Source organism: Tigriopus californicus, chromosome 4 (genome assembly GCF_007210705.1).
Source record: "Tigriopus californicus strain San Diego chromosome 4, Tcal_SD_v2.1, whole genome shotgun sequence".
Classification (NCBI taxonomy): domain Eukaryota; kingdom Metazoa; phylum Arthropoda; class Copepoda; order Harpacticoida; family Harpacticidae; genus Tigriopus; species Tigriopus californicus.
This window is the reverse complement of record NC_081443.1, coordinates 10491553-10505117: the sequence shown is the minus strand read 5'-3', so window position 1 is coordinate 10505117 and position 13565 is coordinate 10491553. Positions and strand designations below refer to the sequence as shown.

The 13565-nt window shown below is 44.2% G+C and overlaps 2 protein-coding genes across 2 annotated transcripts; both read left to right on the top strand.

Annotated features, from left to right (window-relative positions):
• The first annotated feature begins 303 nt into the window (after positions 1-303).
• Positions 304-11483, top strand: LOC131878690 (collagen alpha-2(IV) chain-like). The gene is made up of 16 exons (XM_059224759.1): positions 304-700; positions 770-818; positions 3244-3483; positions 3544-3786; positions 3858-4079; positions 4149-4463; positions 4525-4689; positions 4745-5047; positions 5116-5499; positions 5775-6843; positions 6915-7138; positions 7198-7888; positions 9201-9952; positions 10019-10220; positions 10285-10571; positions 10845-11483. Exons 1-16 carry the CDS (start codon positions 603-605, stop codon positions 11100-11102), a joined length of 5502 nt encoding a protein of 1833 aa, XP_059080742.1. The 5' UTR covers positions 304-602; the 3' UTR covers positions 11103-11483.
• A 138-nt stretch (positions 11484-11621) lies between these two features.
• LOC131878693 (glutathione S-transferase 1-like) lies at positions 11622-12585 on the top strand. Its single transcript, XM_059224766.1, has 3 exons — positions 11622-11775; positions 11832-12026; positions 12085-12585. The coding sequence occupies exons 1-3, from the start codon at positions 11632-11634 to the stop codon at positions 12400-12402; spliced, it is 657 nt and encodes a 218-aa protein (XP_059080749.1). The 5' UTR covers positions 11622-11631; the 3' UTR covers positions 12403-12585.
• Positions 12586-13565: the final 980 nt, after the last annotated feature.

The window sequence follows — 13565 nt, the reverse complement described above, 5'->3', positions numbered from 1 at the left end:
TGAGATCAACGAAGAGAGAGCTCTCGGGATGCTAGATGATGCAAAAGAAGACGGGGAAGAAGCTCTTCAAGAACTCGAAGAAGAGGGGGTGAGGGAAATTTCCAGAGAGCCAAAGACAGAGAAAGAGACAGATAGAGAGAAATGGAGTGGGGGCAGATATTTTTCCAGTTTTCATCTCGTTTGAAGTCCAGGCCAGCCGTATAGGTGGGTGAGTGTTTGGGTGGATGGGTGAATGAGTGAGTGAGTGGCCCCTGCGAGCAACTTGAATGTTCTTCTTTGGGGACCAGGCCTTTCTTTCTCCGCGACATCATTGATCTGGATATGTAGTTGATGATCGCTTCAACGGCGCTGCAGAGGGTGCTTTTCTTTCCAATGTGACGGGAGTAGTAGGTAGTCGGACAAGTCAAAGTGGGTGAACTTTTCCAGGACCTCACAACAGACAGTAGGAGCTTTGGCGTGGGCACATCGATTTCAAGCAGTGATTGGAGCCCCCGAGGCCAAGATGAAAGGTGATTGCTAACCCACAACCCAGGGTGTGGTGCTTCCTACAACCGGGACTTGAAGAGTCAAGTCCCCGCCAAGCCATCAAGACCTTCGTCAAAATGACAGGCCTTCTCTCAACCCCAATCTACCCCGGGTTCTTTGGACATCGGCATCGTTGGAAGCGAAGAACCACCCGAAATGACAAATCTGTGATATGGTAATTTTGGCACGATTTCTAAATAGTTTGCTTGATATTCATTATTACTGATTTGCGTGTCTTTTTTAGGTCTTTCGTCTTCCTCACGTTATTAACAAACATCCCAGTATCCATTGCAGTAAGTAAAAAACCAAATTTGATAGATTCTACGAAGCCAGAAACGGATTGGAAAAAGGAAAAAAGAATTTTGAGGCTTTGAAACAAATTAATTGTCGTTTGTATGTGTACTTCTAAGATTGCCATCCGTTCATCGAGGGTACACTGAAAACAAAGCTGAGATGGAAGCAGTAATTTTTTGCATTAATAGCCTTGACTAAAAAATGTAGAAACTTGTTCTGCTTCGGACCACATGCAATAGTTGTTCCCCTGAATCTCAACTCGATTGATGGATGGATGATCTTAGCGATTGGGCTTTTTTTCGCTTGGCCTCGTTCGACCCCCAAGTTCAGTACTTTAAATCGGACTTGCTTACTCTCTTCATGCTCTATGAGCAAGGTTGCTTTTTAGATCTTCGATCGAGTCCTAGTTTAAGTACTTTTATTGCAAGAGCTGCTTGGGGTAACGCATTTCAGCAAAAATGAAGACATGGAAGCATCCTTCATCTTGTGTAAACATTGGCATTTTCAAATAAATAGCTGCTTAGTACCACCATCCATGACTGAGAGAAAAAGAAGGCGAGATGCATTTCAGAGTAAACATAGCCAGCCAAAATGCTCTTGGAGCAAATCAAGACAACGGAGCTGACAAATGGGCGAGAAAAGGGTTAGTAGGTACACCACATACAACACACTACTCGGAACAATTGCTTGACTTGATCTGCTCATAGCCTTAAATGCAACGAGCACACACGTAAACAAGAGAAAAGATTCTTTGTAGTTTATAAAAATTGACTTGGTCTTTACAGCAATTTTACTTCAGACATGAAATATAAGCTTTTTAAACTTGCAACTTGAATTCAGATAAAAGTAAGATAGTCTTATTGTATTATCACTACGTAAATGTGATACTCAGATATTGCACACTCAATTTGAACCAATCATAGCCACAATTGCAAGATAAACACACGTGAACAAGTAAGAGATGTTTTTTCTAACGTCATAGACTCAACAATTATGCTAAGAGTATGTGGTAAAAGTTTAGAGATAAACGTACAATTGAATTCATCTGAAGAGAAAACATAATTAATTTAGTATTTTTAAAAGCGTTATTTAGGGAATTCATATGATTAGTACGGGAATTGGCAAAGTAATCATAAGATTTAAAGGTTGTCTCGTTATGTAGTAAGAGAGTCAACAAAGATTTTTTTTATTAACGTTAGAAACGAACTCGCAACCCTTTTCCAAATGAAAGGAACTTGTTTTCATACAATGCTACAGATAGTTACTTAAAAACCACGCAATTGTTACTTTCCATTATTTTTTTGGTTCCCATATTTTTCAATAAGTTTGGTTGTATCAAACTGTCAAAAACGTTGGGATTTTGAAAAATCGTTTATGTAAGTGAATATCTGGACTCCCATCTAACTATGTTAGATTATACAGAGTTGTAAGTTTTGAAAGTACCAACTTTATTCCACAATGACCTCATCTTTAACACGGGTTCAAAATTTTCAGAAGATCTTTTTACTATTCGAACTGATAAATTCCTGTCATAACTACGTGATTGCTTCAAAAGTTGAGGAATGTCAAAAACGTCAAATCCCCACACACCCTACCCATAAAACCCCACGAAGGGAAAAAATCAACAACTTTTTCTTGGAAATATTCTAAAATCTCAACTGTAGCAAAAAAAGTATATTCATGAAGCGGGTTTTTGCACTTGCTTTTGCAAAAGGTATGAGGGTGCGACATAATCTTGTCATGCGGTCTTCAATCAGACCCTTCCATCAGGTCCGAAAACACGCTTTCGTGCATGCTTCATTGGATGTAAATGCACCCTGAGAGGGAAAAAGGTTTGAAGATTTCTTTTTGTCTTGACAATCTTGAAGGAAAGAACACATGTTTAGGAAACAAGATAAATTTGCACAGCATCAGGTACACCGAGTACCTCAGGGACTAAGGCGGGAACACAGTTTCGGAATACTTTAAACAAGCCGGGAATACTAATATAGGTCTAGTTATTGGAATGGCATCTAATTCAAATTTTGGACGTAGTTGGTATTCTGACGGAAAGACCCACTTCCTTGTCACGATTGGTTTTCATGAAAAGGGAATTCATCAGATGTTAAAGGAGCATTCAACGTTTCCATCTAGAAAGTCTTCCTTGGCATTTGGACGGTAGGTTCAAAAGCTGAGGGTTAATCATGTTCCCTCGGCAGTTGTTGTTGTTATCGTTGTCGGTGAGGCTTGAGAATGAGGGAGCATAAGTAGGTCATTCGAGCGCACAGTACTTGTTTCCAATTTGCTCGTCAAGTAAGTTATTTCGTTGCAATGTAGGCACGGATGACTATTCAATGTTCAGTTCACAAATCAATAATCAATTGTAAATTGGTAGTAAATCGACCAAGGCTGATATATTCATTAATGTGCTTAATTTGCTTGCAGCAATTCGGAAAAACAAGGCGACAGGTTGCTACATATGACAATCGAAAATGGAACAACAATGCTAATAACAGGTTTAGAAATGTTGGTGCCTCTGATGTCAGCTACAACGACTATTTCGGATCACAATTGCAAAATCAGAGCCCATACAATACAGTTCCGGGGGCCACTGGTGACTCAGGGTGCAGATCAAAGGGTGGAGATTGCTGCCAAGCAATGTGCTTGGCTGAAAAGGGATCACGGGTAAGTTACAAACAGGTCTACAAAATCGATTCACTCCTACAAAAATGTGTGGTTGAATAGGGACCTCCAGGATTGACTGGTCCTAGGGGTGAACAAGGAAGACAAGGATTTCCCGGCGTTGAAGGATTGCCCGGGCCAAAAGGAGAGCGGGGCTTGGATGGACCTCAAGGACCCAGAGGATCAAAGGGTGACAGAGGCAAAACTGGCGTGCCTGGGCATCCTGGATTCAAAGGAGACCACGGAATATCTGGAATACCAGGAATACCTGGAACACCTGGAATGCCTGGCTGTAACGGAACCGACGTATGTATTGATTAATTTAATTTTGGGGCAATTAAGAGACAAGAAAAGAAAATTTCATTCATAAACAACAGGGTGAGCGAGGAGACTCTGGATTTCCTGGAGCTCCGGGACCTCGAGGCTTCCCAGGTCTACCTGGTTCAAAGGGAATCAAAGGAGAACCTGCTTATGCTAGACCTGGAGCAGTTGGTCAAAAGGGAGAACCAGGTTTGGATGGTTCCCCGGGAAATCCCGGAATGCCAGGAGCTCAAGGCCTCCCTGGGATGAAAGGTGACAGGGGCGAATCAGGCCCAGAGGTAAATAAAGAACCATATCAACTAGGAAAAACCGTCTGAAGACCATAAAAACACTTTATGATCTGTTAGGGCAAACCCGGGTCTCCTGGTGATAAAGGCCAGAAAGGAGAAAGAGGAATCACATTTTATGGCCAGAAAGGACAGGCTGGACAAAAGGGTCCTCGTGGACCTCCTGGCCAATATAACGGAATTTCTCAAGTGGGTCCACTTAATCCCGAAATAAATTCCACAGTTTTTCGAGGACCTCCAGGTGACCAAGGAATGAAAGGGGACAATGGCCCACCTGGACCACCAGGGTTAAAAGGAGAAAAAGGAGATCGAGGGTTCAACGGGCTCAACGGAAACCTGGGAGAAAAAGGATTGCCCGGCCCCCCTGGACCAAGAGTAAATAATAAGAACTTCGTTACCTATGCCGAATTTCACTTTCTTTCTATGTGCTTTATAGGGAAGAGAGGGCCGATTTGGTCCTCCCGGACCAATTGGCCAAAAAGGTGATCAAGGGCGAGATGGATATGACGGTTTGCCAGGACGACCAGGGCAAAAGGGAGACCCAGGTTTACCTGGAAGTGATGGGCCATCTGGGTTACCAGGGCCTGTTGGTATGCCTGGGGTGAGTTAACAATGTATCTTTATTTACTTCTTTGTAATAATACAAATGAATATAGGGTGGAGTTGGAACGCCCGGACCTATTGGCCCTACCGGTCCCAGAGGATTTCCCGGACCACCTGGTCAGCCAGGACGCGACGGATTTGACGGTGCCCCAGGTATCAAAGGCGATATTGGCCCAGCTGGAGGATCAGGTTTGCCTGGATTGCCAGGACCAGAAGGCCCACCTGGAGTAAAAGGGGAGAAAGGGACGTCAGGACAGACTGGATTCCCAGGTAACCCTGGCCTGCGGGGTGAAAGGGGACCACCAGGTGCCCAAGGTCTTCCTGGCATTAAAGGAGACAAAGGAATGTCAATTCCGGTGAGCAGGAAGTGTTTTTAGAATGATTCAGAGTACTTTAAATGTCAGCCATGAGGCATGCTTTCCAGGGAGCCCGAGGCAAAGACGGCTTCCCCGGGAGGCCTGGTATGTCCGGGAGCAAGGGAGAAAGGGGCTATCCAGGTGAACGTGGAGTTCCTGGTGATGCTTTGAAAGGTACTCCTGGGCCTCCAGGTCAGCTTGGACCGATTGGAGAGAAGGGTAGAGATGGTATGCCTGGAAGGCCTGGTTTGCCAGGTTTAAAGGGAGACAAAGGTCTGAAAGGAGGAGAGTGTCCGTCTTGTTTCCCTGGTCCCAAGGGTGATAAAGGAGAACCCGGAAAGGATGGTACAGATGGTCGTCCTGGAGAACGAGGTCCATCTGGTGGAAGTGGTTTAAAGGGTGAACGAGGTGATGATGGACCAACTGGACCCCCTGGACTTCCTGGAACAGGCGTAAGAACTAATAAAAACTGTATATCTTAAAATTGCCCTCGAGTGTAATGTTAGATCTCAAACTATCAACGCTTTCTGGGGAAACATAGTTTTCATCAAACTGTCCTAAAAAATAATCTCGGTTTAGCAATACCTTCTCGGAAACCAAGCATATGGTTAATTTGAGATCCGACTGTACCAAATGGAGGTCACTTTTGGGGTACTTGCTTTATTCTTTGCATGGAATTTACATTACTCGCATTTATCATCACTCAAGTTTACCCTGTTATTTGCAGGGGCAACCAGGACGAGAAGGCCTGCCTGGACCGAAAGGAGAAAAGGGCAAAGATGCTATTGTTGCTGAAAATTTACTCAAAGGTGGATCTGGGCCTAAAGGTGAACGAGGTGAAAATGGATTTCCTGGGCCTCAAGGTCCTCCTGGTTCGCCAGGTTTGACAGGATTGCCAGGTCCGGTTGGGCTCCCAGGCATCAAGGGAGATCAAGGGCCCAAGGGCTTGGATGGATTTCCAGGAAGAAATGGAGTGCCAGGCCCTCCTGGAATAACAGGTCCTCCAGGCAGACCGTTGAAAGGAGATATTGGACCTCCAGGAGCAATTGGTGCGCCTGGTGAGAGAGGAGATGATGGAGATTTGGGACCAAGGGGAGAGCCAGGAGATTGCCCACCAATGGAAGCTGATGCATCCACTGTGGGGCCCAAAGGAGAACCAGGTATTCCAGGACGACGAGGCGAAAAGGCAGAAAAAGGAGAACCTGGTCCAATGGGACCCCCTGGACCAAGTGGACCAAAAGGGGATAGAGGACAACAAGGAAATCCTGGGCCTTATGGCACTCCTGGTCAGCCGGGATTGAAGGGAGATAGAGGAATTCCTGGTGTAATAGGATTCCCAGGACCAAAAGGAGATCAAGGCTTGCCTGGATTGCCTGGAAGATTGGGTGATAAAGGATTCAAAGGAGATGCCGGTATTCCCGGAGTCGGGCCTCCAGGGCCATCTGGCTTACCAGGCATGAAAGGCGAAAAAGGACTACCTGGTTTACCTGGCAAGACTGGGCCGGCTGGAAATCCAGGAAAGATTGGATTTCCTGGTCAGAAGGGAGATCAAGGACTGGATGGGCTTCCTGGATTATATGGAGTCAAAGGAGACAAGGGTAATTCAGGCCCTCTTGGACCTCAAGGTCCCCCAGGCCCTCCTGGACCTCCAGGTCGAGATGGTCCAAAAGGAAATCCAGGACCTTTGGGAGAAAACGGAGCCCCAGGAATGCCTGGAAGACCTGGAGAAAAGGGTGACAAAGGTTTCTCTGGCCGAGATGGTATTAAAGGCTTTCCTGGCTTGCCTGGTCGACCTGGTAATACCTCTTTATCATGCCCTCTTCAAGGTTCAAATACTCATACGAGCAAATGTTTCTCCATTGACTAGGTGTTCCCGGCATTAGAGGCTTGGATGGTTTGCCAGGATCAAAGGGAGACCAAGGCCAAGTAGGATTTCCTGGTGGACCTGGGAATCCTGGGGTGAGTGGAAATCCTGGCGCACCAGGATTTCCTGGAGCAAAGGGGGATATAGGACCAATTGGACCAAATGGGAGACCTGGTATGCCTGGCCAGCCTGGGCAAAAGGGACGTGATGGGCTTCCAGGACCTATGGTATTAGTCTGCCTGATTCTTCAACTAACTAACATTGATATCATAATTTTTTCAAAAAGGGACCAAGAGGTTTTCCGGGAAATGTTGCTGCCAAAGGTGACAAGGGTAACGCGGGACTTCCTGGGCCTCCTGGTCAAGTGGGTGCTCCTGGAATGGATGGGATCCCAGGAACAAAGGGTGACTCAGGTCTGCCTGGGTTTGGAAGACCTGGTCTTAAAGGCGACAAAGGAGAGCGTGGTTCGTCTGGTGCGCCTGGTTTCCCTGGAATGAAGGGCGAAAAAGGAAATGCAGGCATGGTTGGCTTACCCGGGCCCAAAGGAGAACGTGGTTCTAATGGATTTGCTGGAATGCCTGGCATGCAAGGTCTTGACGGTCGTCCAGGAATGAAAGGAGAACCTGGAATCCCTGGAATTGATGGAAGGCCAGGAATGAAAGGGAATACTGGATTTCCTGGGAAACCCGGCAACGATGGAAGAATTGGTAATCCTGGTCCAGCTGGTCCTAAAGGTTATCCTGGCATGCCTGGACAACGCGGCGACAAGGGAGCTATCGGTCTCCCTGGGCGACCTGGATTGCAAGGAATCAAAGGCGATAAAGGCGACCGTGGAACAACAGGTTTGCCCGGACTTCCAGGAGTAAAAGGAGAAAGAGGCTTTCCAGGACCGGAAGGAAATAATGGTTTGCCAGGAGACAAGGGCAGAGATGGCATGCCAGGAATTCCAGGCCAGCCAGGAATGAACGGACAAAAGGGTAAACCATTCGTAATTTGAATCCTTTGCCTTATTTTGGTACAGTTGTCCCCCCAAAAATATTAGAAAAAGGGTAAGATGTCAATTAATTGTTTTGTTTGTAATATGGAGTTAGATATCAGACGCATTTGGCAATTTAGTCTTTTTGCCTGAACCACTCATCCCATTATGCTGAGCCCTTGAATATAATTTAGGATGTGACTAATGTAAATGCTTGATAAAAGTTGCAAGTTTTGACATGATTGAGGTTAATAACAGTTCAAACATTCATTACTAGGCCGAGCCAAAACAGGCAGATCAATATGGCCCTATGTATACAACAAATTTCCCTTCACTCCTGAATTTACATGACAACTTCAAAGGAAGGCTATGAGTGCTAATTATATCTTTTATGGAAAGCAATGCGCATTTTAAAGTGAATATTTTCTCGTTATAACATACATCACCGCATCTTGGACCGCTGAGTTACACTAACTCCAAAAATAATCATTTTTGGCATTAAGCTTTGAGCCCGTCAAATCTCAGCAGAAAATTCTTACCTTGTTAACGGCGGGTTTTTTGCTTTTGGTTTTTAAGATTTGGATTACTTGATAGCGATTGGTTTACATTGTTTTGTTTTCAAGTTTCTTAAAACTTAGGCCTATTCTGCACATAGCTATCTTTCATCTTCTAAAATTTTAATTCATCAAATAATTTTTCATAAAGTTATGGTCAACGTCAAAAAACTTAAAGTGTGGATTTGAGTTTGAAATGATAGCTAAAAACGTGTTCAAGTCCATCTTAAACAATGCTACTGGCTATGCCTATGTAAATGCTCATTAGAGGGAATGTTTTATTTTATTCATATTAGAGAGAAGCAAGTAAAACTATGATGGAGCCCGAGAAAGAAGAGAGGTGGACTTCATGGCTCGAACTTGTTCAGATTCTCAAAGGTTGATTACGATGGACTATGAAAAATGTAGGCATATGGTTGGTGTAAATTCTGTTGACTACTCCATACTCACGTCACCAAGATATATGTCTAGAAAAATTCAGGAAAATTTCAGTCTTGAACATTTTTCTCCATGAAATCGATCCAAATTCATGAGAATGATTAAAAATTGCAGAAAGGTCGGCTCTTCCTGATACTATGGCTAAGGGTTGATAAATAAAGTGCAGAAACATGTCACGTATTGCTCATAGGATTGGCAAATTCACAAATGCAAGAAATTTGCAGAAACATTTGAGATGTATAGGTGTTTTGCACATTTCATTTTCATGACGCTAATATAATTTCTGTAACAATGAAGCGGATGGTTTCTTTTTCTCAACAGGAATGAGTGGATCTCCAGGAGTACCAGGTCAAAGTGGTGAAACTATCAAAGGCGAAAAAGGCTTGCCTGGAGTGCCAGGAAAGCAAGGGCGTCCTGGTCAACCAGGGTTCCCCGGAATCAAAGGTGATGAAGGTGTGCCTGGTTTGCCTGGCAGAGATGGACAAAAGGGAGATACAGGACCTCAAGGCTTTCCCGGCCCAAGAGGCGAGGCTGGACCAACAGGGCCACCAGGAATGCCGGGACGTGATGGAATGAAAGGAAATTCTGGCATGCCTGGCATTCCAGGTTTCCCCGGACAAAAGGGAAACAATGGGCAAAGTGGTCCGCCAGGCCCGCCTGGTTTAAAGGGTGAGCCTGGTACCCCAGGAAGAACAGGGATCACAGGATTCCCCGGAATAAAAGGAGATGCAGGTGACAATGGACCTCCAGGTCGCCCTGGAACCCCGGGTCTACAAGGAACAAAGGGAGACTCAGGTCCACCCGGTCCATTTGGCCCACCTGGAATTCAGGGAGAGAAAGGGCAAGCTGGACGGCCCGGTATGCCTGGTATGAAAGGGAACCCTGGAGTCCCTGGCATTAGAGGACCTCCCGGTAATCCAGGACTCCCCGGCTTACCTGGCCTTCAAGGTTCGCCAGGCATTCCCGGAATCAAGGGAGACAGGGGGAAAGCTGGCTTTGATGGCGTTCCTGGTCCTCCTGGGCTTCCAGGCATGAAAGGTGACGCTGGTTTTGAAGGTCGACCTGGCTTATCTGTGAGTATAAGAACAATGGTGAGCAGATTTAGGGAAATAAACATGAGACAATGATTTATTTTCAAGGGCCCTCCTGGTATCCCAGGTACACCTGGTCGAGATGGTCAAGACTGTCAAGCTGACTCAACATATCTGTCAGGGAATCTCCTCGTTCGTCATAGTCAAGCAGCTAGCATACCATTGTGTGGGGAAGGTGAAGAAAAACTTTGGGATGGATACTCCATGCTGTATATTGAAGGAAACGAGAAGGCCCACCATCAAGATCTGGGTAGGTTTCCACCATGTTAACTGTTCAACTAAATTTTAACTCGATAAACGACTTGCCTCGTCAGGTATGGCTGGCTCATGCATCAACCGGTTCAATACCATGCCTTTCTTGTTCTGTGATGTCAATGATGTCTGCAATTATGCTAGTAGAAATGACAAGAGTTACTGGCTCTCCACCAATGCTCCCATCCCCATGATGCCTGTGGCAGAATTTGCCATCCGGGAATTCATTTCCAGATGTGTGGTTTGTGAGACTAGAGCAAATGTAATGGCCGTCCACAGTCAAGATGAAAATGTGCCCGACTGTCCAAATGGTTGGGGCAGCCTTTGGTTGGGATACAGCTTTGCCATGGTGAGCATTTCAGATAAGAAAAGACGTGCTTTATGCTCGCACGAGTTGCATAGATCCTAAAGCGTTTCATGTGTTTGGGTAGGTAGGTAGAATGACTCTTCTTAAACCATATCGTCCGTACCGTAAGCTATGTTATTTTTGAACAAATCATATTTTTTGCCTAAAAAATGTCTATTTTCACTTTGCCATTGGCTAATTAAGGGCCTTTAACTAAGGTTACTAATGGCACATAAAGATACAAACGGTTCACCTTCAGATATATCTCCTTTACAGCACACTGCCGCTGGTGCCGAAGGAGGCGGCCAGTCTCTCTCTAGCCCTGGCTCTTGTCTCAAAGACTTCAGAGCCACGCCATTTATCGAGTGTTCGGGAGGGCGTGGCACTTGCCACTACTTTGCCAACAAATTTTCCTTCTGGTTGGCCACCATCGATCCCAACGCCCAATTCAACCAACCCATTCCTCAAACACTGAAAGCGGGAACCTTGAGAATGCGTGTCAGCCGTTGTCAGGTGTGCATGAAGCAAACGTGATGAGGGCACTAGCGGATAATCAGCGGAAAGAAATCCGCGTTGCCTTTAAACGCCAGAGCAGAAAAATACCATATGTTAGCAGAGACAATAATTCTACGAAATGTGAAGGGATTGTAGGGAATGAATGAAGCCAAATGATCTATAAATTAAGGTAGTAGAGATTTTTCCAAGCAACTTTCGGTATTGAAGTTCAAAGTGATGCAAATGATGAAAAATTCCAAGACACCTTGTGGAGTCGTGAATGAGAAGCCAAGGCCATTTGATCAGTAGGAATGGACGCTGAAATGAATCTATGAACAATTTTGAACAATGTAAAGATGTCAAGTAACGTTTTAAGAAGAAATACACTGCCACAAGTTATACCATGGCACCATCTGCCAACCGTGACATTTGCTCCGGCATTAATTATTACGATCCTAAATGCCACCTCTCACATGAAATCGATATCAACCGCAAAGGCACCTTTATGCATGTACTGTACTGTCAGCTACGGAAAAGTCAGTGCCGTGAATGAAAAAGCTGAGATAACATGTCTGTTATTAAACTATACGGCGACAACTTCTCCGTGGCCACAAGGTCCGTGACGATCATCCTTGACAAGCTGGACTTGAAATACGAAATGATTCACATCGACGTCCTTAAGGGTATGAATCTCACCCCTTCATTTCAAAAGGTAACAACATTCTGAATATCCTTATTGGATCAGAGTTCAATTAAGCATGTCAATAGATCAATGCAACTCAAATGATTCCGGTCCTCATTGACGGCTCGTTTAAAATCACTGAAAGCCGTGCAATCTGTACCTATCTGGCCACTAAATTTGGCAGTGAGCTATATCCTTCAATCCTTGTGGATCGAGCACGTGTGGACGAGATGCTGTACTACGATGCTTGTTTAGTTTCTCCCACATTTCAAGGCCTCATGGTAGGTATGAATAACTATCATTTTATGTACATTGTAATGAGCTACCCTTTCTTTGTAGCGTCCGGTGTTGCAAGGAGCAGATGTGGCAGATGTGGAGGTTGGAAAAATGATGGGTATTCTTCACCATTTGAATAAAGTCTTGTCTTCAACGGGATTCATGGCTAAGACTGAGCAACTTAGTGTGGCTGATTTTGTTCTATTTGCCATGATTGCTACTTTGGAGGCCGTGGCCGTTATTGATCTGTCCATTTACAAGAACCTCGGCATTTGGTTGGAGAGGTGCAAATCTGCTATACCAAATTATGATAGGGCAAATGGTAATGGCTTGAAAAAGGTGGTTCGATACTACCTTGTCCGCACTGGAGTGGCAAAATGAACCAAGAACTAAAGTTTTCTGTTCTGATCCATGGTTGGTTCAACTTGATTGTAATGATAAGTGATGAATTATATCAAATATCAGTATGTTTGCGAGAATGCAGTTCTGAACGAACAAGTCCAAATATAGCATTGCTCAATAACATTGAATGTGACAAGGAATAAATTTGATTTATTTGAAGAACCACCCACCCCCATTAAACATCTTCGGGAATGTTTTAGAACTACATTATGAACATGAATCAGAAATACTGACATTTGTAGAAGTCACAAAGCTATGTAGTCAAACCAATATATCAATGTTTTCAGGAAGTTTTCAGGAAGGCCTTAACAAAGACATGAGCCTAAAACACTGGATTGGCTGTCAATAACTCAAGAATAAAATCATATGATTTGAGGAATTGATTTTGGTAGCGAAATAGTTTATATGAGTGCCAATTGTATGATGTGGATTGTTCGTCTCCTTCATCAGAATATTCAACTATTTTGAACATGAAGAGTATTTTCTCTATGAATTTGAAGACATTTGAGGTGAGAGAAATCGGTCGATATGACATTGGATTTGAGGGGTCTCCGCTTTTGAGTACAGGGCTAATGTGGTCAAATTTCAGAGACCCTTAGATTTATAATTCATTCGATTAGCGTTGCATTAACCAAACAAGTAATTGTTTATTTGAATAGAGCAAATATAGGCTAGGTGCGGTATCTTATAGGTAGAGCATCCATTTCCAATGTGCGATCCCTGGATCGATCCCTGGTTCGATCCAATTCAGCTTTATTTTTGGTAACATTGACAAAAGGGTTGTCGCCAAACCGGCCTTATTTCAAAAACTGTATGGTTGTCAAGAAACCATTTTTAAAGTGCTCTCTAAGAATAATTTCCAATTCTTCACTGTCAGAGTCAGGCTCCGAAAAAGGGCCTCTGGATTAGCTATTCTTTTTACAATTTACGTAAGAGTAAAAAAGTTTTGGATCAGTCTTTATATCTTCAACCCCATTGCATTCCTCACATAATTCAGCTCTTTCTTTCGAGTTCTGAATGTTCTGCTAAATGTCCTGAAGTGCGTGTTAGATCTTGAACGCTAGCTAGTTTGATTTGGCCAATTTCAATCTCGGAATTAACTTCGTTTTATGAAAGAGCCCTTTCATGGCTTTGGAACAATT